The 27224-nt window shown below is 48.8% G+C and overlaps 2 protein-coding genes across 3 annotated transcripts; both read right to left on the bottom strand.

Moving 5' to 3' along the window:
* Positions 1–3104: 3104 nt before the first annotated feature.
* Neu1 (neuraminidase 1) lies at positions 3105–6933 on the bottom strand. Its single transcript, XM_027921918.3, has 6 exons — positions 6678–6933; positions 6060–6252; positions 5088–5350; positions 4353–4535; positions 3949–4171; positions 3105–3847 (listed from the first exon to the last, which is right to left on the bottom strand). The coding sequence occupies exons 1-6, from the start codon at positions 6837–6839 to the stop codon at positions 3621–3623; spliced, it is 1251 nt and encodes a 416-aa protein (XP_027777719.1). The 5' UTR covers positions 6840–6933; the 3' UTR covers positions 3105–3620.
* Positions 6934–7311: 378 nt separating this feature from the next.
* Slc44a4 (solute carrier family 44 member 4) lies at positions 7312–27182 on the bottom strand. Of its 2 annotated transcripts, XM_027921882.2 has the most exons (21): positions 27149–27182; positions 25258–25306; positions 24510–24583; positions 24308–24386; positions 23392–23491; positions 23185–23310; positions 22893–22953; positions 15445–15535; positions 15278–15361; positions 14781–15016; positions 14570–14669; positions 13824–13916; positions 13453–13555; positions 9811–10064; positions 9631–9725; positions 9433–9536; positions 9249–9322; positions 8955–9025; positions 8755–8849; positions 8590–8674; positions 7312–7496 (listed from the first exon to the last, which is right to left on the bottom strand). In XM_027921882.2, the coding sequence occupies exons 1-21, from the start codon at positions 27180–27182 to the stop codon at positions 7375–7377; spliced, it is 2130 nt and encodes a 709-aa protein (XP_027777683.1). In that variant the 3' UTR covers positions 7312–7374. The 2 variants fall into 2 exon arrangements, with proteins under 2 accessions (XP_027777683.1, XP_027777685.1); XM_027921884.2 differs by lacking the exon at positions 23185–23310.
* Positions 27183–27224: the final 42 nt, after the last annotated feature.

Below are 27224 nucleotides of genomic sequence, written 5' to 3'. Positions count from 1 at the left end.
GAAAGGATTTGAAGAAAAAGAACTCGACTTTTCTCCATAATATGGCAGATAAAGAAAGAAACAAAGAAAGAAAGGTTTTAAGGGGAGAAAAAAAAAAAAAAAAGAGAAATGGGTTTCTATTGTTTGTAATGGGTCATGTTATGTTGCCCAGGCTGTCCCTTAAGTAAGTCTCAATCCTCTTGCCTCAGCCTCACAAGTAGTTGGTACAAGAAATATTTTTTTTGTTGTTTTTGTACCAGGGATTGAACTCGGGGCACTTGATCACTGAGCCACATCCCCAGCCCTGTTTTGTATTTGATTTAGAGACAGGATCTCACTGAATTGCTTAGCGCCTCACTTTTGCTGAGGCTGGCTTTGAACTCACAATCCTCCTGCCTCAGCTTCCTAAGTGGCTGAGATTATAAGCATTTGCCACCATGCCCACAAGAAATGTATTTTTAAAAAACATATCAGCTGGTCTCAGTGGCACACACTTGTAATCTCAGTGACTCCAGAAGCTGAGACAGGAGAATCACAAGTTTGAGCCTCAGCAACTTAGTGAGACCCTGTTTCAAATTAAAAGTACTTTTTAAAAAAATACCACTTTTAGTGGTATTAGACATCTGCGGTACTCCATCTTAGGTATGTTGATCTCCCATTCATATTCCCTCAGATTCTCTCCCTACTTCTTACAGGCCCATAGATAGGCCTGTGTGTGTGTGTGTCCTGTTGGGTAACCGTGGTTTACCGAACAAGTCAATGTATTACATCACTTTACCTTGAGAATGGTAATTTAAGGGTAAACTTTTGCATGTATCCTGCCTTTCCTATACAAACTATGTTACAGGAACCAAAGCATTTGATGAGAGAAAGCTCCTTTTTTTGCTGAAAATTCAGCTAATAAATGAGGAAGAAACAACAGAATTATAAAATCACCATTTTGCAACTCCTTTTGAAATAACTGAATTAGGCAACACTCATCTGTGGGTGAAACTGATAGTTAGAACGTTGATGGTGGAAACTTACAAGGGAGGGGATCAGGCAATGGACATCTGAATCCACTGTTCCATCTCAGTTTATTCAGAGAGGGACAAACAGAGAGTGAATGTCCCATGGGGTACAGTAGGAAGCACACAGTACTCGGAAAGTCATCTTGCTCCTCTAAAATAGAATCTGAATCCAACCAAATCTTTGAAGGTTGAATAATTGCAAATACACAGGACAGTGGAAGAAGTTAAATGACATTTAAAAAAAAAAAAAAAGACAAATTAGCCAGGCGCAGTGGCACATGCCTGTAATCCCAGAATTTGGGAGGCTAAGGCAGGAGGAACTTGAGTTCAAAGCTAGCCTCAGCAATTTAGTGAGGCCATAAGCAACTCATTGAGACCCTGTCTCTAAATAAAATATTAAAAAAAAAAAAAAGGCTGGGGGTTCTGGGGCTGTAGCTCAGTGGCAGAACACTTTGTCTCACACATGTGAGGTACTGGGTTTGATCCTCAGAACCACATAAAAATAAACAAATAAAATAAAGGCATGCTGTCATCTATAACTATAAATAAATAAATAAATAAATAAATAACAAAACTAAACAAAACAAACAAAACCCCCCACAAATCCAGAGAATGGATTTTTCTATAGGAGAAATAACTGTATGTCTAAATGGCATTTAAAAGAAATTAATAAGGAAAAAAGAGGAGAGGAAGAGGACTGCTGTAGATTAAAAGAGACTTAAGACTTGACATCAAAATATAATATCCAGCTGGGCACAGTGTCTCACACCTGTAATCCCAGTGGCTCAGGAGGCTGAGGCAGGAGGATTACGAGTTCAAAGCCAGCCTCAGCAATAGTGAGGCACTAAGCAACTCAGTGAAACCCTGTCTCTAAATAAAATACAAAATAGGGCTGGGGATGTGCCTCAGTGGTCAAGTGTCCCTGAGTTCAATCCCCAGTACCACCCCCCCCCCCCAAAAAAAAAAAAAAAAAAAAAAAACCCATATTTTGAGACATTTGATGAGATTTAAATATTTTCTGGGTATTAGACAATACCAGAGTTATTGTTAATTTTGGGGTGTGAAATGGCATTATGATTATGCAGTAAAATTTTCATTTTCAAAGAATGAAATGAATACCTAGTAATGTAGGGGTGAATGAAATGAAGTTTAGGCTTTGTTTTAAAATATTCAGCAAAGGAAAAGAAAATAGGAACATAAGAAGCAGAAACACAGAAGCAAATGTGGCAACATCTTGATAACTGTTAAAGCTAGACGTTGGCCAGGCATGGTGGCATATGCCCATAAACATAGCTACTCAGGAGGCTGACGCAGGAGGATCACCTAATCCTAAGAGTTTAAGACATGACTGGATAACGTAGTAAGAACTTGTCTTAAAGTTTTGTGACATGGGAACTATTCCCACTCCATCCCCTGTCCCCCACTTTTGTTTTAAAAATGTTTATGAATTAAAAAAAAATCTTAATATTAGTTAATATTATTATTTGCAGAGCTAGAGATTCAACTCTGCCACTGAACGAAGTTCTCAGCCTCTTAATATTGTTTTAAATTATTATTATTATTTATGGTGCTGGGAATTAAACCCTGGGTTTGGTCTTCCACTGACTACACTCCCAGCCCCCTCTGAACGCTCTTAACATCTCATTGAGGTGTTGTATTTTCATTCCTCATGGAGTAAAGCTGTGGCTCTACCATTTACCAGAAGGCTGCTCTGTTCTTTCTGTAGCATCTGCCTCAGGATAAAGGTGCGATTTTGTCAAATAATTTGTTAAGGAAGTGCTTACTTCTCATCATGCTGGCCTGGAACAGTCTTCCCATCTGATTTTATAGACCTGCTCCCTATTTCATGGAGGAAAGTATTCCACCTCATCTTAGGAATATGAAACACAACAGGTTTCAAAATATCTTATGGAGTTCTCTCTCCTACTCCTCATTGCACCTATTAAGATTGACCTGTTTTCTGTGATGAGAGGGAATGTCAGAGGGAAAGGAAGGTTTGATTTGCCAAATTCAGGTTTTTCCAAGCAATAAGCACACTAGCTCCCTCCTCAAAATACTTTCCCAGTCTCACAATTGTACATGAGGATGTGCACTGACAGAAACCAGACACTCTACAAATGTTCATTTTCTTTCATTAAAAATGTTAAGTTACAAAGATTTTCATTCATAAATAGTCAAAGGGTGGGGTACACCTGGTTCCTTACCCCGAAACCAAGTATCTTGCCCTCTAGGGACTTTCACAATCCTCTTTATTCCAACCCCTAAAAGAAAGCTCAGCCTTCTCCTAGTTCCCTGAGTTCACATTTGTTCAAATCTATGGGCCAACCCAGCCCTGCCCACAAAAAGAACCAGTCACTATCCTGGAAGGGCAGAAAGGGTAAGGGGACACCATACCCAGCGATATGTAAAAGAAGTGCCCCCAGGTAAGGGCAGAACTTCCTGTGTGGGAGAGGAAGCTGGGCTTTTAGTCCTAACGGAGTGATTTCCCTGTCAAAAAGAAGTTGATTTTGTAAAAAAGGCTAGAATCCAAAGGAAGATGGAACTGTCTTTTAGGTACTCCCAGCAGACTCTCTTAGATCCATGGTTCTGCAGGCAGAGTTAGGACCTTCTACCCCTGGGGTAGAGCACAGCTCAGAGTGTCCCATAGACACTGACTTTGGCCATGGAGATACTCTCTGTGTAGTGATTCAGGCCTTTCTCATACAGGACATAGAGCTGGGGGGCCTGCTCCTCTCCATCAGCACTGCTCTCCAGGGCCGCCAAGGATGAGTAGCCACTGGGCCCTGGCCATAGCTGGACAGTCTTTTTCTGCCATGAAGTACCATTGCTGAAGCTCCAGCGCAGGGTCAGGTTCACTCCTGGGGAGAGTGCAAAGAGTCAGGGGGAGGAGGGTCTCTGCTCTGCAGGCCTTATCTAAATGCAGGTGCTCCCCCTGCTGAGCCCACCCTCAGGTACTCACGGAACTCTGGATGGGCTGGATTGGAGAAGAAGATAATGCCGGAGTTGGTAGCTATTGCTCCTGCAGCTACCACAGGGTCCACCAGCTCAGGGTCAAAGGTCACATCCCGTGGCCTTAGTGTATCACAGGCATCATAGCTGCGGAGGACAATCCGGCAGTGGCAGTGGTAGTTGTTCTGGTTCCGGGCATTAATGATGACTGAACCATCTGGGAGCTCATAGGGCTAAGAGGAGAGAGCAGGGCCTCAGAAGGACCAGGGGAGGGGGCAGGGCAAATGCCTTTGTTCCTGAAGGGAGTAAGGTCAGGTGGCAGAGTTGGGCAGCCAGTCTTGGCTCTGTGGAGGGAATGGTGCTCTGGAGGATAGGGCAGGTTGAATGATGGGGAACTTCCCATGGACTCCTGACCTGGCATTCATCAGGGTTGAAATCATTTTCCCGCTTGGGCTGGCCATAGGGGATGCCGCTGACCCCACTCCCGTAGCGCCAGGAAGCACCGTGGTCATCACTAAGCAGACAGAAGACACCATCTCGCTCCAGTGTGCCATGGCCACACACGATAAGCCGGCCCTTCCGAGGCTCACGCTGTTTCTGTGGGAAGCAGAACTGGGTGTCTACAAAGGGGGACTCTGCAGGGGCTCAGAGGCAGGGATAGGAGTTCACTACCTCACGTGTGAGGACATGCTTGTCCCTTCAGTATGTCCTTCACTGACAGTTCCAGAATTCCACAAGCATAGACTAACGGAACTGAGAAGCTCTTCTTGGGTCATCAGGTCTACTACTGGATATGTTGTGCATACTGGGGCCCCTGCTATGGAAGCTTAAACCCAAAATGAGCTCATTCACCAAGCTGTGAACTAACACAGGCTTAAGTCTGCCATAAGGAAGGGAATCCTTTTCTCTTTTGCATAAAGGTATTACATAGACTAGGGCAGTCCTATTCTCCAAGTGGGAAGCCAGAGGTAAAGTCCCGCCTTCCCTGGGCAGGGTGTTCTTCCCAGGATGATCTTGTCACCTAAGAATCCCATCTGAGACAGAAAATCTGATTTGACAGGGTATTCCCTTTGGGAAAAAGTCCACTTGGGGTCATCAGCTAGACTCTCTAATAGGTAGCCCCCTCCACCCATATCCCAGGATGGAGACCTGAATGCCAGAGCCTGGTCCAGGGGCAAACATTTCAGTGCCAATATCCAGGGAGAGATTCCGGGGTGGGCTCCAGGAAATGCCATCATCCTTGCTCCATATCAACATGGTAGAGGCCACCTGACAGTGGACCTTGTGAGCACAGAGAGTGTAGAAAAGAAACACTACTCCTGTCTCAACATCGCTCACCACTGCCCCCAGGTTCAGCCCATCAGCTGTCTCCCCATCATCCATAATGAATTTTGTGGAAGACCATGTGCTACCTATTAAAAAAAAAAAAAAAAGGAAGAAATGCAGAGTGAGTGCTCTGGACATACCTTTTCTATCACTCGTGTGTGTGTGTGTGTGTGTGTGTGTGTGTGTTGGGGGGTGGGGGTGTGCTGGGATTTAACCCAAGGGTACTCTACCACTGAGCCACATCCCCAGTCCTTTTTATTTTTTATTTTGAGACTGAGTGTTGCTAAGTTGTCCAGGCTGGCCTCAAAATTGCAAACTCCTGCCTCAGCATCCAGAGTAGATTGGTTTACAGGGGTGCACCACTAAGCCTGGCTTCATTACCATGCCTTTGCCCCATTTTTTCTCCATTGCTTTGATCACCTTTCCCCACATAAGAAACAAATTTATTTAATTATTATGTTTATTGCCTATCTCTTGCCAATAGAATGTAAGTCCTACGAAGATAGGGATTTTAGGTTGGTTTTGTTCATGGCTATATTCACAGAACCTACACTAATGCCTGGTATACAGCCGGTGCTCAACAAATGTTCACACTGGACAAATGTTCAACTCCTTGATGATCCCAACACCCAGATTACTGCCATGGGCACTTTTCCTCCTTAGGTTTCCCCCATCCCTGAGGAACTCCGACCTCATCCCTCCAAGTTTCCCTATCCTCAGGGGTCTTGGGATGATAAGGATCCTTCCAATCCACCCAACATAGCACCAGCTCTTTGAACTCAGACATCTTTATACCCTGGTCCGTGGACCTTCGCAGAGCAATGAACTTGGCCCCCTCATCAGATGCAGACTTTTTTCTGGCCTCAGCAAAAGCGAGAAGAGTCCCCTGAGGAGTGGCTGTGATGAGCGGAATGCGGAAGGTGTCCACTGAGCCGATCTGCCTCCCACTCACCCATAAGAGCTGTTCCATTGTCACTATTGGTTGTACCTGCAAGGGAGGAGGAAGAGGCAAAAGAGACAAGCTTAACTTGTGGTTTTAGGACAGGTGGGTGGCAGCTTCAACTCAGTTCCGACTAGAGGGAGAGTACTGGGGATCCTGAAAAGGGGTGGGGGACCAGAACAAGAAAGGGTAACCCGAAGGAGAGCTTGGAGTGAAGCTGATGGCTCGGAACAGGGAAGTGGAGAAGGAACCCTTAGGTAGGGATGGAGACCCCCAAAAGGGAAGAGGCTCGAATGAGGAAGACAGAGACCCAGAGAGGACAAGAGGCTGGAAGCGGATTGAGAGAACAAGGTCTAGGAAAGGGGGAAAAGTCCCGCCGCGAAGAAGCGGCTCAGCAAACCGCCTCCCGGTGGACATGGGGTAGGGATCACCCGCGCGTGTCGAGGCCGGAGCTACGGAAAGCGGCGACTCACCAGACTGAAGTCATTCTTAGCCCCAGCCTCCAATACTGTCAGGGACAACAGCAGCTGGAAGAACCCGGCAAACAGCCGAAACCCACAACCTTCTCTGGAGCCCGGCATACGCGGTCTCCCGGGTCTGCCCCGGATCTCTGTGTCCGGTTGTTCCCTTGTCATATCTCTCCACAGCAGCGGAGACCCTAGTCCCAAATCAGCCCCGGCCGGAGTCTGTCAGCTGACCCCGGCTCTTTAAACATTCAGACCTCTCCTCCAAACCCGCCCCACACCGAGCGGCCCCGCGGCGCTTCCATGATTCTAATTGGTCCTCAGGCACTCTGACCCCTCTGTCAAGCCGCGCGCCTTGGAACTTGCCCTTCCGATTGGTCCGCTATGAAGGGCGTTAGCGCGTGACCCGGATGGGAAGTTCTTTTGGCCCTCGTGAGGAAGGCGGACTCACACCGTATCAACCTTGTGATTGGCTGAAGTTTAGGGAGGTGTAACAGGGACGGGGCCTAATTTAAAGGTACCGGCGGTGGGTGGGATGCGAGAGGCACCGTGTGGTCTTGGAGGGAATAAAAATAACAGAGTTATTGAGAAAAAAATAATCAATCTTTTAATAAAATCATTTAGCTACAAAATCGGGGTCTGTAAGGCATAATGTGACTGGGCGTCTGTGCAGGCGTGGTGCAGTACTGGGTCAGGGCCTAGTCTCTCATTTCTTCCTCTTCTTGTCACCAGGGGGCGCCTGGTTCTTCTTGCCCAGAATCTTGAGGAGGCCCTTGGACATGTAGTAGGGACGGTCCAGGGAGCCATCGTTCCGTTCCAGGTCTTCCACTAGCCATAACATAGCGTTGTTAGAGTGAACCCTGGTGGGGCCATGCCCAGGGGGAAATAATCTGGGACTGCTGGGACTGCGAAACTAGCCGCTTATTTCCAGTCCCGGGGGTATCACCGCCTGCTGATGTTTTTCAGGCAGATTTTGTGATCTACAGGGCAGGTTATGTAATCTCAGGAATGTATTTCATAGAGTCATAAAGATTAAGCAGCATGTCACCTGCTTAGCGCATGGGTAGGGGTGTAGTTTAGTGGTAGAGCATGTGCTTTGTGTGCACAAGGCCCTGGATCCTATCTGCAGCAGATGCACACATGAATTGCTTAGGCATGTATCATCCCCGGAATAAACAAAAAAACAAATAAATAATACAAAAAATTAATAAAATGGATGTACTTTGTAGGATGAAAATACCCTCTCATTACAGCCACCTGCTGGGAAGTCTCTCTTGTGACTCCCCTGTCCTCCAACACTGGGGAATGAACCCAGGGTGTTCTACCATTGAGCTACATCATCCAGCCCTTTTTACTTATTATTATTTTTTAGTTGTTGATGGACCTTTATTTTATTCATTTATTTATATGTGGTGCTGAGAATCGAAATTGAACCCAGTGCCTCATGTGAGGCAAGCACTCTACCACTGAGCCACAACCCCAACCCTTTATTTTTTATTTTGAGGCACGATCTTGCTAAGTTTCCCAGACTGACCTGGATTTTTTTTTTGTATTGGGGATTGAACCTCTAGGGGCACTTAACCACTGAGTCACATGCCCACCTTTTAAAATTTTTATTTTGAGTCAGGGGCTCTCTAAATTGCTGAGACTGGCCTTAAATTTGCCGTTCTCCTACCTTAGCCTTCTGAGTTGCTGGGATTACGGGTGTGTGCCACCATGCCTGCCACATGGGAGAGCCCACCAGCCTGGGGATTCACTCCCTCCTTTGTTTCCCAAACCCCTGGCCTTAGGATTTCAGAAGAGGTTCCCTCTGGCTTCTTTAACTCACAAATTGCTGTTTCTAGAAGCACCAAATCTCCAAAAAAGCCTGGCAGTAGGGTACTGTTAGGTTGGGGAGAAGGTAGCTAGGGGTATCACTCACGAAAACAGAGGAAGAGTGTGTCCACACACATGCTGAAAACGCTGAAGAAGCCACTGGCAATGACATAGGCCCCCAGGATGGAGGTCTGGAAGACACAAGGCTGGTTGGAGCTACTGGGATTTTTTTGGGAAGTTGGGGGTTGAGTCACAGAGGAGAGTCACTCACCATAATGGGTAGCCAGTAGTAGTTGAGGTGGGGGCTTTCAAAGTCTTTACCCAGCCCCTGAATTCGGCCAGAGAAGAAAAAGAAAGACAGGACCCCTGTGGGAGAGTTCCCAAGATCAGTGCTGCTCCTCTGAGGTCACCTTTCCAGTTCCCCAGCACGCCTCCAACCCCCACTCTGCAAATCCCAATCTTGGTCCTTACCAACACCTCCAACCACCAGCAGCTTTCCGAAGAACAACAGCAGGTCTGTGACTTTATCCAGGACAATCACCCTGTACCAGCAATTAGGGTAGGTTGTGGGTGAGAGGCCTAGAAGAACAGCTGACTACATAATTTGCAGGGACTTGTTTGAAATCAAAGTTATTCCCATTTCAAAATGGCTATAACAAAGCATTAAACCAAGTTCAGGGTCCTTCTGAACGCAGTGTGCTTAGGAAGCCAGACTAGGGTGGGAGACCTGAGGGGGAGCCACATGGCAGTGCAGGACAGCCTGACCTGACAATGTTCCTCATGAGCAGCATGAAGGCATTTTTGGCTGAGACACAGAAATTCTTCCCGTAGATGGCAATCTGAGGGGGTAGGAAGGTCAGTCACATGTGGTGGGCTTTCTTAGATTTGGCTTGGGGGCCTAGGCCAAGGGGTGCCAGACCAAGGAGTTGCTTGCCCCTGGGTAGCTCACCATGATATATGCATTGCGGTTCAGGAACTTGATGAACTTTTCCAGACACCAGAGGCAACACTTGAAGCAGCACATGATACAGCGGGCCATAGGGTTCTGGGCTCCTGGGAGGAAGGGAAACTCCTGTCTGATCAATGCTTTTCCCCAAAGATCCAGCTGCTCAGCCCGGCCTTCCCCAGCTCTTGACTGCAGGCTCACCTCTCAGCTTGTGGTCAATGTACTCCAAGATGATCCGAGCTATCTGCACAATGGTTAAGATGAGGGCTCCAAATGCCAACGAACCAGTGTGGTAACTGCAGAAGGAATTAGGAAATTAGTGGCCCCAGGACTCCTGGGTCTCTATTGCTTATAGTTCCCAGGGTCCTTCCTCTGGCTTACCGGAGGGTGCGTATGAAGGCGGAGCTCAGGGGGAAGGTGGGGATGTCCCGTGGCTTGTGGAAGGCCCAGTAGAAGGAGGCAAAGGCCCCAGCCAAGACGCACTGGCCCAGGGCCAATACCCAATTAAGGGTCCAGAAGAGCCCCAGGACCCCATAGATTTGCAGGTTGAAGAGAGAACGTTGTGCTAGGCCTGTGGATGCGTAGCTCTGGAAGACACACATCAGCCCTGGGCAGGAGTAGTTCATGGACTGGTCCTGGGGGTGGCGAGGAGGACAGGTTGGTTCAGGTCCAGCTTTAGAGACTTCAGTGCATAGCCCTGACCTCCACCAGTTCCCAGCAGCCTCCCTCAGCTGGGGAGACAGTTCCTTCTAGGAATCTTATCTCCAGGTTCAGACTGCATTCAGTCTGTTGTTTGGGTGTTAATTAGCTTCCTTGTCTCTGGACTGGCCCAAGAACATCCAGGTCTCCTGGGCCAAGCCAGTGGTGTGTGTGAAGTCCACACCTGTGTGAATTGAATATACTGGGTATTTTGATATTAAGCAATTAGTTTTAATTCTGTTGGGTGTGATATTGACAGTGGTTATGCTTTTTTTTACTTTGAGACAGGATCTCGCTAAATTGCTGAAGCTGGCCTTGCAATTCTTCTGCTCAGCCTCTTAAATTGGTGGGATTAAAGGTGTGCATTACCACAACTGGTGTGGTTATGCTTTTTTTTTGGTACTGGGGATTGAACCCAGGGATGCTTAACCACTAAGCAACATCCCTAGCCCTTTAAAAAAATATTTTTAGGGGCTGGGATTGTGGCTCAGCGGTAGAGCACTCGCCTAGCACGGTTGGAACCCGGGTTCGATCCTCAGCACCACATAAGAATAAAGGCATTGTGTTGTGTCCATCTACACCTAAAAAATAAAATAGAATATTAAAAAAATATTTTTAGGGCTGGAGCTATAGCTCAAGCAGAGCGCTTGCTTAGCATGCGTGAGGCACTGGGTTCGATCCTCAGCACCATATAAATAATAAAATAAGATAAAATAAAATAAATAAAATTTCTGTCCATCTACAACTACAAAAAATTTTTTAAATACATATTTTTATTTAGAGACAGGGTCTCACTGAGTTGCTTAGAGCCTCACTAAGTTGCTGAGAGTGGCTTTGAACTCTCAATCCTCTTGCCTCAGCCTCCCCAGCTGCTGGGATTATAGGTATGCACCACTACACCCAGATGTGGTTATGCTTTTTTAACAAAAAATTTTTTTATATTGCTGGGGATAGAATTCAGGGCCTTGTGCATGCTAGGCAAACACTCTAACCCTGAGCTACAGTCTTCATTATTATTTATTTATTTTTTTTAAAGAGAGAGAGAGAGAGAGAGAGAGAGAGAGAATTTTTTTAATATTTATTTTTTAGTTCTCGGCGGACACAACATCTTTGTATGTGGTGCTGAGGATCGAACCCGGGACGCATGCATGCCAGGCGAGCACGCTACCGCTTGAGCCACATCCCCAGCCCTTCATTATGTTATTTTTTGTTTATTTGGTACTCAAGATTGAACCCAGGAGCGCTTAACCATTGAGCCGAATCCCCAGCCCTTCTTATTTTTTATTTTGAGACAGGGTCTCACTAAGTTGCTAAGGCTGGCCTTGAATTTACAGTCCTGTCTTAGCCTCCTGAGTTGCTGAGATTACAGGGGTGAGCCTCCACACTAAAGTTATGCTTTTAAAACTCATCCTGACATATTTACATGATGTCCAGAATTTGCATTTATAAACTCCCTAAAGGTTTGGGGTGTAGTTAAGTGGTAGAGCACTTGCCCAGAATGTGAAGGCCCTAGGTTTGCACTGCTAAACAACCAAAAAACAAAAGTTAGGGGAAAAAAAATGTCATGAGGGCAGGGAGATAGGTAAAGTAAGAAGAGCAGAAAACTGAGGGTGGTGGACTCTGGGTAAAGGGATTCACCACTCTACTGTGAACCTACTTTGCATGCATTTGAAAATGTCCATAATGAAAAGTAAATGCATATATAAAAACTAAATCAGTCCAGCAAATGTGATCAAGAAAATCTTGATAATTTCTGAAACTGGGTTTGTGTTTGAAATTTTGTAATAAGAAAAAAATAATAATAATTCTAGGTACAGTGGCATATACCTGTAACTATAGCAACTTGGGAGGCTGAGTAGGAGGATTGCAAGTTTGAGGCCAGCCTCAACAATTTAGAGAAACCCTAAGCAATTTATCAAGAATTTGTCTTAAAATAAAAAATAAAAAGGACTGGGTAATGTGGCTCAGTGGTTAAGCGCCCCTGGATTCAACCCCCAGTATCAAAAAACAAACAAACAAAAAATATCCCCCACCCCCAAAGAACCAGAAAACAATTTTCCACTTTGTAGGTTACCAGGTTTGCGTCAGTTTTCACGTAGATGGTAAGCAAGTTGCAAAGAGAAACCAGGGCATTCTGGGCTTTACATACCCAGTGCCCAGTGCCCAGTGCGTCTTCTGCAAGTATAGCTGAGTTTTTTTTTTGTTGTTGTTTGTTTGTTTGCTTGTTTTTGTGGTATGAGGGACTGAACCCATTGATGTTCTACCACAGAGTTACATCTCCAGGACTTCTTAAAAATATTTTTTTAGACAGGGTCTTACTAAATTGTTGGGGCTGGCCTTGACCTTGTGGTCCTCCTGTCTCAGCCTCTTAGGTTGCTTAGGATTACATGCATGTGCGAACCTGCCTGTATTAATTTTTTTTTTTTTTTTTAAATAGAGTGGGCCCAAGGGCTGGGGATATAGCTCAGTTGGTAGTTCAATCCTCAGCACCAAAAAATAAGTAAGTAAGTAAGTAAGTAAATAAAATAAAAAGAATGGGCCCAGTACCTTAAACTTGCAATCCTCCTGCCTCAGCCTCCAGAGTTGCTGGGATTACAGGTGTGCACTACTGTGTCTTGCTCCTTTTAAAATCCTTTATTTTGAGACAGGGTCTCACTAATTTGCCCAGGCTGGCCTGGATTTATGATTCTCCTGGCTCAGCTTTCGGAGTCTCTGGGATTACAGGTGTGCACCACCACACCCAGCTATGACGTGAAAGCTTTGAGGATAGTAAATTCCCAGCAGTATAGTGCCATGCCCTAGAATCTCACAGGAGAGTTTAAGGAAGTAGCTTCTCTTCCAGGCCCACCTCCAAGATCTCACCTGTGAACTGCCTAGGACAGTGTTCAAGGGAAGTAGACTTAAATAGCAAAACAAAACAACCCCATTGCTTATAAGATCTCATCAGGTGCCAGGCATTGTACCAAGTACTTTAAGTATCCAATGTCACTTAACCTTCTCAGCTACCCAGAAGGACAGGGTGAAGGACAGAGCTGAAGTGAGGTGAAGTAGTTAATAACCCTCGAGGCAGAGGAATATCCTGCTACCCAGCCCTCCCCTCTTCCACCTTTAGGCCATGATGTCTATCACAGCCTCACTTTTCCATTATGTATAATGGGTGAGTCAGCAAGAGGAATAGAGGGTGGTGGTAGGTTATGTGAACTTGAGAGAGCCCCCTGCCCTCTCTGGCCTTAGTCACCTCTGCCTAATGAGGATCTGGGCTAATTAGTTCCTAAGGTCCCCTCAGCCCTCTTGAAGCCCCCTCCATGGTCCACCTTTCCTCACCATGGGGTCACACGATGTATTCACTGGTACGTTCTCACAGCCGGGTGCACTGGCATTGGACACCCAGTATACGTACTGGGGTTGCCCAGACGTGGCCAGGTATCCAGAGGGGCGTCAAGGAAAGCATGGTCGCATGGTGCCTCCATAGGCCACTCCTCAGGGACTGTTCCTGGGTGCTGGTGCAGGTTGTATACAGTACAAAGGGGGCTAGAATTCAGCCTGTGCTCCCTTACTCAGTGCTGTCTAGCCACAGGGCTGTTGCTGCACAGAGAAAAGGGTACATTTGCCAAATGCTCTCTGACAGTATATGGGCAAGTACTTCTTTGCCCCTCAGGCCTGCACCCCAAGGCTTTACTGTGGACAAAGGATACAGAGCAGTCATGGCCCAGTAGGCAATGCAAATGACAAGGAGGACAAAGGTGACCAGTGGGTAGAACATGGTTGACATCATCTGACCCACAGCCCTGTGGAGAGACAAGAGCTGTCCACCAACCTGCCCCTAGCCCCACCCATCCTCTGAGATCGGCTGACTCTAGCATGGGCCCCTCAGCTGCCACAGCGAGTCGGCCCTGTGTCCCTGGGGTGGCAGCAGTAGGGCAGAAATTTCATCTTTCCTAGCACCAGTGCTTGGTGTGGGTGGGTACAAATCAGGTGCTCACTGAATGAACTGAAGGCAATATATCTTGCTTCTAGGGACCCTTAAAGGGGACTAGAATCACAGAAGCCACTTGGGCAAGCAAAGAGAAACACCAAAGTGTGGTCTCCTTGACAAGTTTGGTGGTTCCTGGTTGGCAGGAAGCTGCCGCTTCTCCTCCCTGCCTGGTCTCCTGCTGTTCCATCCACCATGGCCACTCCCACCCTTCTAGAGGCCTGCTAGTTTTAGGTACTTGGCATTCACCAATCCATTTAATCCTTATGACAATCCCCTAAGTAGCAACTGCTGATACACCCATTTTACAAGTGGGAAACTGAGGCTCTGAGATCCTGTCATCCAGTGGTGTTACCCACTGCCCTAATACCCTTCTCCTCTGGAGCTCCCTGCCACCTCCCTGGCATCCCCACCCCCAGGCCTGCACCCCAACCCTCAGCCCCATCTCCCTCCTAGACAGGCTCTGACTTGCTGGCCTCCTTCAGGAGGGCAATGGCGATGCGAATCCGCTGGCGCAGGAAGATGAGCAGGAGCAGCAGGATGCCTTCAAGCACAGCCAGCACAATCACTGCGGGGGATGGGGGAGACAGTGGGCATAGGGCCAGGGTCAGGCCAGGGCCAGCATGGCCCAGGGCCAGGCTCTGGTGGCTGGCAGCTGGAGAACGGGTAGGGTACTTACCAGCAGCTAGCCAGGTCTCCTGCACACTCTGGTAGGCACTGAGGTTGGTGGTGAAGCCCAGCTGGGAGATAGAGGCGCCCTTGTCCCGCAGCACTCGGTACTCCTCCCAGCAGTGGTAGATGCCGTAGGCCAGCACTCCAAGTACCCCTATGATCAGCACCAGCACTAGGGGCCCAGCCACCAGACGCAGAAGCAGGATAAATAGCAGGCTCAGGATCAGAGCCACACCTAGGGCACTGTAGGCATAGTAACATAGGTGAGGGTCACTTCTGGCTCCTGAAATTGTTTTCCTTTCAGAGGTTTCCAAATACCTTTCCTTATGCCATCCAATGTCCCCAGATTTGACCCCCTTATAAATCCTGATGGGCATGGAGTCTATTCTGAGCTCTGGCTCCTTCTCTTCTCTCTTCCTTCTGTTTCTGACATGGGACTAGCAGGTAGAGAATCAGGGAGGGGAGAAGGGAAGGACAAGAGAGGAGGAGAGTGTGGTGACTCACACAAGAATCCAATACCAGGATTGGGCAAAATCTTCAAAGATCTTAACAGTGATGTCACGGGCATTGAGGCTGTCAAGAAGACCACTGTTGGGGAGAGACCAAATCAGATGGGGCTGCGGGCTGGAAGTGGTGTGGGATAGATGCGGGTGGGGGGGAGCGATGCCTACCTGATTCCCTGAGTAATGGTGGTGTTGGTGATCCAGGGGAATTCAGGTAGTGTAAAGTTAGTGTTGGGCAATGGAAAGCAGCGCCCCAGAGCTGGAAGAGAACAGGGATTGCCGGGTGTAAAGACTATTCCCCCCCACTAGCCCATAATGCCTCAGGGGATGGACTCTCCTCTCCTGGGACTAGGGGTGGGGGGTGCGGGTGCTGCTCTGGATTCCGAAGCCAAGAGGGGGCTCTTGCCCCGTGGAGTCAAGGCTACCATCCATTCCTCTCTGCTGCTGCCCTGGTTCAGATCTCCTCTCCTCTGGATGGACCCCTGTGATACCCCAGTCTCAACTTCCATCCACCCTCTGTTAGGTTGGTGGTGGCAACTTGGCGACTTAGTGGTGACTTAGAACAAAGCAGCCAGAGGGGGAAAGGAACATCAATCAGATGCCTGTGGAAATGCCTGTCAATCAGCCAGATCTCCTGACTAATGCCTGTCAATCAGCAGGACCCCCTGGCCAATCCAGGAGTTCAGCCAACTCCCCTGACCAACTCCAAAGGGGCAAGGGACCCTAAAAACACCTTTTCCTGTCCCAAGCCCTTCCCTTCCTGCTGTAAGCCCCATAAAAGTCCAGTCCTGTCGAGCTTCCACGCAGTTTCTCCTCAGACCTTTCCCCTGTCCCCTCCGTGGGTCTGATCGAGTTCCACCCAGGAGTGATATCTCAATAAAGCCTCGTTCAGCAGCCCTTTTAAATCTGCCTCCTTTGGTCGCTGCCTGCCTCGCCCGATCTGACATCTTGGTGCCGAAACCCGGGAAGGGATCTTTGGGCTTCTCCCTCAGGGGATTGAAACACATCCCTTCCCCCTTAAAACGAACCGGGAAATTTCTAAGCAGCTCTTCCCTCTCCCTTCATCCAGGCCGACAGGAGTGGGGTAAGTTCCCATTTCCCCTGACCTTCCAAACCTTTCTTTCTGTCTGTCCGCGGGGTCTATCCTTAAGTCACGCATGCTATAGGCCCCGCCCATTCTGTTCAGGGCTCTGGGGGAATGTGGAGAAGTCCCAGTCCTCCTGAGAACCACCCACCCAACCAGGTTGGCCAAACACTGGGGCCCGCGGAGGCTGTAGGGAACGACTCAACCTCTGCCCTGGCCCGTATCTGTTCTGTAGGTGAGTGCAGACAGAATTTGGGATGCCTTCTTCTGCTCCCACTCACCCCCGAGGGTGCCAGAATGTCATGGGAAACAGAGTCCTCTCCTTAGACCCCAAAGTCCTTGGGTGTCTATATTCAAATTCTGCCAAGTTAGGGCTCATTCAAGAACTGCCTGGTATTTTACTGCAGTTATATAATTGGTCACAATGGCCCCCAGAAGGAACTGTTGAATTTAAACCCTCACTGAATTGGACAATTTCTGTCGCCGGACAGGGAAATGGGAAACCACGTTCAGGCTTTTTGAGATTCGCTCCCGTCCTTCCTTCTGCTCTCTGCTCCCAACCGTCTCTCTGCTCTTTGCTCCAGTCCTTCTGTCTGCTCTCCCTCCCAGTGGTACCACGTCCCCTCCCCCTCCCTACCACTGCCACGGCCCTGTCTGCACGCTTCCAGTCTGCCTGGCCACCAGACACGTGCGCCCTTTCTCCCTCCCTTGCTGGCTCCTCTCACACGCCTCCCTTTGCCGCCTGGTTCCAACGGGCAGGCAGGATGGGTCCCACCTGGCTGCAATGGGTGGGTTCTCCGGATCCCTCTGAGCCTCCTCCTCCGCTATGCTCACCTCTTCTACTGACAGGCCCTTTCCCCTCCCCCTACTCATGCCTCTCTTCTCCTGTCAGTTCCCATACCCAGTCCCACCAGGCCCTCCCACCAGCTAACCCAAAGCTCCTTTGTCTTCTCAAGGAAATGGCTGCTGCTAAAGGGATCATTCAAATACAGATCCCATTCTTACTTCAGGATCTTTCCCAGAATCCAGATGAAAATCCATCCTTATTTCTCAACCGCCTTACAGAGGCCCTAACCAAATACACTAGGCTGGATCTTGAGTCTCCCACCAGGGCTACAGTGTTAACAATCCATTTCATTACTCAGTCGGCTCATGATATTAGAAAACCCTCAGACCCCTATCTGAGATCTGGTGAAAATGGCCTTTAAAGCAGGCTCCATTGCAGAAAAAGGTAACACCCCAAATCCAGGCCTTGGCAGTGGCCCTGAGGCCTATGTCTCTAGCAAAAGCTTCACGGGGGAAACCAGCATTCCTCTCTGCCAGGAGCTTGCCTCAAATGTGGATGCAAAGGTCACTGGGCTCGCCAATGCCCAAACCCATGGCCTCCTCCCAGGCCATTCCCCACCTGTAAGCAGACAGGACATTGGAAGATTGACTGCCCATGGCTGGCCCTTCCTCGGCGCCTCTACGCAGGGGTATGACCAGTCAGGTGGTCCCTTCTCTTGAACTATTGGGGTTCGCAGAAGACTGAAGAAGCCCAGATTCAAAGACCACCATTACCCTCTCTGAGCCCAGGGTAATGCTCCATGCAGCGGGTAAGTCCATAAGCTTCCTTGTGGACATGGGGGCTACCTATTCTGTCTTGCCTGCCCACTCTAGGCCTCTGTTTCATTCCCAGGTCTCAGTTATGGGGATTGATGACAAAGCCTCCTCCCCAAACCGAACTGCTAAGCTGGCCTGTGCCCTGGAGGGACACCCTTTCACACACTCTTTTATGGTTATTCCATCCTGTCTAGTTCCTCTCCTAGGCAGAGATGTTTTCCAATTACTAGGAGCCACCCTCCAACTACACCCCAAGAATACTACCACCCATCTCCTTCTGCCTCTAATTCTTACCCTCTCTAATGACCTGACCTAGTTGTCCCCAGATCTGGGACATCTCTACGCTGGTCATAGCCTCCCACCACAAGCCAGTCCGAACCCAGCTGAAACCCCAAACTAAATTTCCTTGAGTCCCTAAGACTCCCCCGCAACACTCCCATATTTCTGATACGCAAACCCTCAGGCACCTATCACTTAGTCTAGGAACTCCACCTAATTAACGAGGCCATTATTCCCATCCACCCGGTGGTTTCCAACCCTCACGCTTTTCTTTCTCATATCCCCCCTTTGACCACTCACTTTACTATCCTGGATCTTAAAGCTGCCTTCTTTACAGTGCCTCTGCATCCTGACTCTTATTACCTCTTTGCCTTCACACAGGAAGACCCTACATCCTTTAGGTCTCAACAACTGACATGGACAGGCCTACCCCAAGGCTTCAGGGACAGTCCCTACCTCTTTGGTTAGGCCTTGACACAGAATTTAACTGTTTGTGGTTTGGGGATAGCACTCTCTTACAGTTTCCCTACCTCAAGGGAAACTGCTAACACCGTCCCCTCCATCCTCATTGAGCAGATCATTTCCAGATTTGGACTTCCTACCTCCATCCAGTCAGATAATGGTCTGGCCTTCACTTCTCAGGTTGTTCAATTAGTCTCCAAAGGCCTCAACATTACTTGGAGGCTCCACATCCCCCAATGACCCCATACAGTCATACTTCCATGCTGGGGCCCACCAAACTGGAAGTTTCTTGCCAACCCTCTCCTTCTTTTACTAATCATTAATCTCTCTAAAGCTTCTATCCCAACCCACAGATGGCGCTTCTACATCCAAGCGACATGGCAACAGGATGGCACCACCCGCTCTCAGTTTATAGGCCAAGGCGATTGCCCTTTCACTGGATGTAATTGGGTCGTCACCCTTAATGTTACTGGATTCAACCAGGCCACCTCATCCCACTTATGTTCAGCAATGCTATGCTTCATATCAGACCAAACTGAAGAATCCTGTAAGCACTGGCCTGACACCTATGGCGGGTGCCCTTATAATTCATGAAAAAAACGCTTTCTAGATAAGCCTTGCTATAAGAATCGAGCATACACCAAATTGACTATTTGGGACCCATGGAACCCAAAATGGGCTTCTGGTGTTGATGGTAAATTCTATTTGTGGGGTTTTGCCAAACACCCCTCAGCCTCTATCAGAATATAGAGAACTTACATACAAGTGCTCCCTCAAATTCACATAACCATCCAGGAGCAAGAGAAGGAACTCCAACACCAGCTGGATGCAGTTGCCCATCCTATAGCTGATCCTTTCTCATAGGTGGCCCTAATACGTCAGGCCTTCAGCTTCTCAATTTGTCCAAAGTGAATAACATTTCAGACTGTTTCCTCTGCGCAGGTTTGGATCGTACTCCATTAACTGCGATTCCCATTGATTTTCCACTCAATACCTCAATTAGACCCCAAGGACCCCTCTCTCCAGCCTTTGAGGAAGTACCTCTTTTTCGTAACTCATCAGGGAACTTCTCTTGCTGCTACACTTCCTCAGGTTCTGCACCCTATGACCAGATTGTTCGAATTTCTTCCTTAACCTTTGCTCCACCTGAGTTCTTTTTCTGGTGCAATGGTACCCTAACAAAAAATCTAAGCCTCAACATGCCGTTTGCTTTTTGTGTTCCTTCCACCTTGGTCCCCCAATTAACTCTGTACAGTGAGGCTGAATTAACATAGCTTGTCACCACCTCCCTTTCCAGGACAAGAAGGGCCGTCTTTCTGCCAGTGGTAGTTGGACTCTCCCTGGCCTCCTCCCTCGCTGCCTCTGGACTTGGGGCAGGAAGACTTGGTTATGCAGTAACCGCTACTCAGAAGCTTGAACAACAACTTTGGGAAGCAGTAGAGGCATTAGCCGCTTATCTCGCTTCCCTACAAAGACAAATAACATCTCTTGCCCAAGTCTCATTGCAGAACCATGGAGCTCTAGATCTTCTGATGACAGACAAAGGAGGAACCTGTCTGTTCCTAAAAGAAGAATGCTGCTACTATATCAATGAAACTGAATTGTTCGAAGAGAATGTTGACACCCTCCGTCGTTTGGGTGAAAGGCTTAAACTGCAACCATCGAACGACCCTTGGCCAGGCTGGCTAAACTCAACCCTCATTGCGTGGCTGACTCCCATTCTCACTCCTATATTAGTAATAGGTGTAATGGTACCCTAACAAAAAATCTAAGCCTCAACATGCCATTTGCTTTTTGTGTTCCTTCCACCTTGGTCCCCCAATTAACTCTGTACAGTGAGGTTGAATTAACATGGCTTGTCACCACCTCCCTTTCCAGGACAAGAAAGGCCGTCTTTCTACCAGTAGTAGTTGGACTCTCCCTGGCCTCCTCCCTCGCTCCCTCTGGACTCGGGGCAGGAGGACTTGGTTATGCAGTAACCACTACTCAGAAGCTTGAACAACAACTTCGGGAAGCAGTAGAGGCATCAGCCGCTTATCTCGCTTCCCTACAAAGACAAATAATATCTCTTGCCCAAGTCTCATTGCAGAACCTTCGAGCTCTAAATCTTTTGACAGTAGATAAAGGAGGAACCTGTGTGTTCCTAAAAGAAGAATGCTGCTATTATATCAATGAAACTGGATTGGTCGAAGAGAATGCTGACACCCTCCATCATTTGGGTGAAAGGCTTAAATGGCAACCATCAAATGACCCTTGGCCAGGCTGGCTAAACTCAACCCTCATTGCGTGACTGACTCCCATTCTCACTCCTATATTAGTAATAGGACTTCTATTAATGATTGCTCCTTGCCTCCTCAGGTTCGTTCAAAAGCAAATGAGTGAAATTGCCAGCGTGACCTACAACCAGATGCTCCTACACCCCTACAGTTGCCTTCCCACGGAACCTACACCCGAGCCACTCCCCTCTCATGATACCCCTAAACAAGCAGGAAGTAGCTAGATGAAATTCGCTGCCCTGTATCACCAAAAAGGCTGGAATGTTAGGTCGGTGGTGACAACTTAGAACAAAGCAGCTCGCGCGGGAAAGGAACATCAATCAGATGCCTGCGGAAATGCCTGTCAATCAGCCAGATCTCCTGACTAATGCCTGTCAATCAGCAGGACTCCCTGGCCAATCCTGGAGTTCAGCCAACTCCCCTGACCAACTCCAAAGGGGCAAGGGACCCTAAAAATACCTTTTCCTATCCCAAGCCCTTCCCTTCCTGCTGTAAGCCTCATAAAGGTCCAGTCCTATAGAGCTTCCATGCGGTTTCTCCTCAGACCCTTCCCCTGTCCCCTCTGTGGGTCTGATGGAGTTCCACCAGGGAGTGACATCTCAATAAAGCCTCATTCAGCGGCCCTTTTAAATCTGCCTCCTTTGCCCGACTCGCTTGACCTGACACCCTCTGCCTGTCTGTGGGCCAGGAAGACCAGGGCACAGCACGACCTCATCATTCCGGGCTCTATGTCCTTTGGCTTCTCAGATACCTTCAGAGGCTCTGCCTGGAAACCATCCAGGTTCCCTGGCCCAGCTTCTGGACCCTGCCTTCCATTGTCCCCTCACTCTACACCTCCCTTCTTTGAAGTCCCCCCCCACTCCTCTGGAACAGCTTTTGCTCAGTCTCACCTCTGCAGGAAGCTTTCTCACCCATCCCCATCTCCTGTGGTACTTGTTATGTACATGTAGAGCCATTTAATTCACCCTCACAACCTTGCCAGGAAGGTTATTTACATTACAAAGAAGAGGAAACCAGGTGCAGGGAGGTTAAGTAGCCCAGATCACTCAGCGGGAAAGTGCTAGAATTTAAATCCAGATCTGACTTTGGAGCAATCTTTGGACACACTTCTTATTGTACTTACATTAAAAACTGTTTATCTTTACTCATGCTACAATTTAAAAAATGTTTTACATTAAAAAAATGTATTAGGAGCTGGGCATGGTGAGGCATGCCTGTAATCCCAGCTACAGGGGAAGGCTGAGGCGGCAGGAAGATTGCAAGTTCAAGGCCAGCCTGGGCATCTTAGTGAGACTTTGTCTCAAAATGTAGTTTAAAAAGGGGCTGGGGGTAGCTTAGTGGTAGAGTGCCACTGGGTTCAAGCCCCAGTACTCCCTCCCTCCCCTATCACACACACACACACACACACACACACACACACGTGTGTGTGTGTGTGTGTGTGTGTGTGTATTTGAGGTTGCAAAGGAAAACATACAGGATAAGGGCCAATTGCAACCCCACCACCCACTCACATTCATTTGTAACAGCTGGGTGGATATCCTTCTAGTCTTTTCCCCTATGCAAAGGGGTAGCATGTATGTATAGATTCTTCCATGGGGTTTTCATGGGGTTCTCATACAGTCTCTATGACCATCTCTGATCTCTCCACCTACAATGTAGCTCAGGCCCAGAGCAATTTCTACCTTCCCCACATTTATCCCCAGTGCCTGGTACATAGTAGGTGCCTGAAAAACACTGATGGTCTGACTGTGGGGTCACACGGCAGAGAGAGAAATGGAGACCTGTTGCTCATTCCACTTGTGCCACTGACAAGCTGTGTGGCTTTACTCTCTTTACTCTCTGGTTTCCTCATTTGAGAAATAAAAATAAATATTGGAGGAGATGATGCCTGAGGAGGGAACTGTGTTTCTCACCTGGAGTGGAGGGCAGGAGGAAACTGGGGCAGAATTCCTGTTGCAGGCTTTGGAGTACCGTCTGTGGGGTGGGGAAGGGAGAACAGAACACACACACAGACATAGAACAGGATGGAGAAGTTGGGTCCCCTCACCGCCACTGCCACTGTTGCCACCACCACTACCACAGGGCTCAGCCGGTCCACCCTTCCCAGGAACGCCAATCAGTGATCCTCTACCCAACTTCCCCTGCTACTCCATCCTATTGTGGGCCCTCCTGAGTGACAGTGATGATGTCGGGGGCAGTACTCACCATATTCCCGGGCACCCCTGGCAGACAAAAGTTCTTTTTTTCTTTATAGAAGACCTCTCCAACTGTCAGCGAGAACTGATCTTTTTCCACTGTCCATACAGCCTCCGGGCAGGAGGACACACATACCTGGGGAGCAGAGAATGTACTAAGGGGCTAGTACCTGGGGCCCTGGGGACATGTGAGGCAGAGGCAGCCCTGGGCTCTGACCTGGGGCGTAGGGCACTGTAGTCCCTTCTGGGCGACTGTGATGATGTTGTTGGCCACTATGCAGCTGAAGATGTTGAAGTACAGGACATAGGGTTTATCTCTGCAGGAAGAGAGGAAGAGTGGGCTCAGGGCCTCATCTGGTGTTAGGGGAGGGGAGGATCTACTGAGGTCACTCCCCTAGAGTACAGTGGACCCCCTGTGGCCTAGAGGAGTCACATCCAGCACCTGGTCCTAGCTTCTCTGGGGAGGTAAGGGAGAAACTAGATGATTTCCCAGAACAACTCCCATCACAACAGCTAAGGAATGGCTGAGGGCATCAATTCTGTAGCTTAATCCTTTCCTACTAGCTTTATGACTTTGAGCAAGTCACTAAACATCTCTCTGACTCAGATCCATCATCTATAAAATGATAGTATCTACATCATGAGGCATTAAAGAGAGCATGTGTAAAGTATACTGCCTGCCTGGAACATAGTCAACACTATGTAAATGCTGGAGGGTTGATTATTTATTAAACATTTCCTGCCTGTGGAGACTGACAGCATCACTTCTATAATCATCCTTGTGTTTCAGATGAGGAAATCAAGCTCAGAGAAGTTAAGTAAGTTGTCGAAGGATATACAACCAAAACTTAGCCAAATCTAAACAGCCATCTCTGAACTCTAAAACCATGCAATTTACCATGTTCTGGCTAAGTCCTCTCAGTTCTGGGGGACTCAAACTAAATGTCCAGCAAAGGGAGGGCTCTGGTGTGATCAGATTCAGAGAGGGTGGGGGTGGGGTGGGAACAACAGGGGAAGAGTGTAGAAGAGCATGATGGTTCTCTTGCCTGAGCTGGGGGATGGGAGGCTGTTGCCATCTCCTGCCCACTCCCACCTTACCTCCCTCCTTTTACTCTTTCTATCTTTGTACTTACTTGTTCTGCCCCATCCCGCAGTAGGCACCTGTGGAGTTCCTGGGGTAGAGCACTTGCCGGGGGTCTCCATACACCCAAGCTGAAGACAGACATACACAGATGGATCATGGGAGGGCAGGAGCTTGCAGGGAGCAGCTATGGGGTGGTACCTCTGGGTTATCACCCTACCCACCATTCCAACGCTGCACAGATGGAAACTCACCCACGATCCCCACCACGATATAACCCAAAATAAAGAGCAAGAAGATGACACAGCAGATGACATCCGTGCAGCTCCTGGGAAAGAAATGGAGTCTGACTGGGGAGGCTTTGGGGAGGTATAATGGAGGGAGTTGGTGAGGGGAAGGGGACAGTCCCCAAGGGTCTGCTGGTGAGTTGGGAAATGCTGGAGAGTGGGTATTAGCAGGTTTCATGTATTGTTTGAAGTACTGGTGATGAAACACAGGGACACTCTGCGGTTGAACTCCATCCCTGGCTCTTTTTATTTTATATAATGAGATGAGCTCTGGCTGAATAGATGAGGCTGCCCCGGAATGTGCAATCCTTCTGCCTCTTTCTTGGGATTACAGGAATTCACCACTGTGCCCAGCTTATTTATTTATTTATTTTAAAAGAAAACCTCTTTGTGGGTATCTTTCTTCTAAAGTATGACAGAGAAAAGCACAACTCAGGGGCTGTGGGTATAGCTCAGGGGTAGAACATGAGCTGGGTTCAGTCCCCAGTACTGCACATAAAAAGGACAAGTCCTAAGTACTCAGCTGGGTGAATTTCCCCCAAATGTATACACCCCTGTATCACCAGTACCAGGAAGCTCCCTGCTGACCAGACACAACAAATACCCTGGGGTAGCATTTTTTCTTTCTTTCTTTTTTTTTTTTTTACTGATATTTTAGCAAATACAAAATAAAAACCAGACTCCCCTGCCCCCCAGGGCAATGACCAGAACTCACCTGTTTTTGATGGGGCCTCGAAAGGAGGGGTCATATTTGGCAGGTTTCCCTGCGGGGCATGGAGAAAAGTGTGGAGAATGAGGCCCTGAAGGGGTTTCTCCATTAGTCTGTTCCTCTGGAGTCCCCCCTGGCCCCAGGATCCTGTCCAGGGCAGGGCTGGCAGGAGGGGAAATCTAGGGAGCAGGAACTGCAGAATCCAGGAATCCACGCCTGGTCAGCAGCTCAACTGCTCACCTTAAACTCCACCCAGATGACAGGCAGGGGTGGGGAGGGGGACTTTCTGTTTCCAGATCAAGGCTCACACCTCAAGGCTGCCTGTCTGGGAAATAGCCTTGGTCCCCTGGCCCCATTTCTCTCAAGGCTCCCTCTAGCTGGTGGGAGGTGGGACACTGTGTCTCAGGGGCTCTCAGTCCCCACTCTTATCCTTCTCCTCTCTCTACATTCTGCTTTGGACTTCCCAGGTCCAGAGCCCCTCAGGGAGGTGTCCCAGCCCCTTATCACAGCTGCCCCAGAACCAATGCCTATCTTCACTCTCTGACCTGAAGCCATGGACAAAAAAAAAAAAAAAAAAAAAAAAAAAAAAAAAAAAATTGAGCCTAGGGTGTCAACCCCTGCAAGGGCCTGGGGATTGGAAAAAGAGGACCCCTATAGAGGGGACCCCACTTCAAAGGGACCTCAGTTCTCAGGCAGCCACCACAGAGCTCTGGGTGCTAGTCAGGGTGACACCTGAGCTGACTGGCTGTTGAGATTGTGGCCACGTCCTGTTCCTGGTCCTCCCTGAGTACACACAGGGAGGAGGTGGGGCCAGGCAGCCAGGGTCTCACTGTGGGCACCAGGAGGGAGGGCAGAAGGCTGGGCCAGAGTCTGGGAAGGGGTGGGATCCTCTCTGCCCAGGTGCTCTGGACTCTGTCCCACCTTGGCTTATGGGCATGAGGTCAATGATTGATCCAAAGCTGCTCCAGGAAGTTTTCTGGGGAGTGTCCTGGGCCCCTCCCCCCCCCCCTCTCTAGGGAACACCTGGTCCTCCAGGCTTCTCACTCAGGATTGTCTCCCCTCCAGACCTAAGGGGATCTCTGTGGGTAGGCTACAGCCCTTGCTGCTCACAGGAATCCTGGAGGCTGGTCCCCAGCTCCCTCCCTACTCCTAGCCCTTTTTCCTCGAAGATTCTGGAAGCCAGCTCCTGGCTCCTTCTCCCCTTGGCCCTTACTCTTCACAGGAATCCCAGTCCTGGTCCTACTCCTCAAAGTACTCCAGACAGACTCCTTACTTCTAACAGAGACGCCAAGGCAGGTCACAGGGCCATTTCCATTAAGACCCTTATCCCCAACTATTCATAGGGATCCTAGCAGAACCCACTTCTCTTGCCATTCCTTGCAGAGACCTGCAAGTAGACCCCAGCCCACTCAACATCACATGCTCCCACTCCTCACAGAGACTGCCTGGCAGGCCTTGGCACCTTTCGGCTTCAGAGACCCAGAGTCCACACTGACTCCTGGACTCTTCCTCACAGAGGCTCCAGCTTCACCCACCAGGTTCTTCCTGCATCCTGAGCCCTGTTGTCCTGCTCATGACCCCAACCCTGCCACTTTTCATCTGGGCTTTGTTTGCCCACCCCTTCCCGACCCTCAGAGCCCAGAGTGCAAGCCTGAAATCCTGTCACCTCCTCCAGCTTCACTCCACAAATGCTCCCCAGCAATGGCCCCCAGGCTCTGAGCCCTATCCTCTCCCCAGGACCCTGATTCTACCTCCTTCCACCTGCTCCTGTTTCCAGGGCTCTTTCCTCAGGGACCCAGGACTTTCCTTAGTTCCTCTCCCTGGAGCCAGTCTCAGCAACCGTGTCCTGCCAATTTCCTTCCCTCCACATAGCCCCGGCTTCTCCCCTCAATCTCACCATAGGCCTCGTCCTCATCCTGCTTTCCTCCCATGGCTCAGTCTCCCGGAGTGATTGCAGCCCAGGAGACCAGGCG

Source organism: Marmota flaviventris, chromosome 6, assembly GCF_047511675.1.
Source record: "Marmota flaviventris isolate mMarFla1 chromosome 6, mMarFla1.hap1, whole genome shotgun sequence".
Classification (NCBI taxonomy): Eukaryota; Metazoa; Chordata; class Mammalia; order Rodentia; family Sciuridae; genus Marmota; species Marmota flaviventris.
This window is presented reverse-complemented; position numbering and strand designations above follow the sequence as displayed.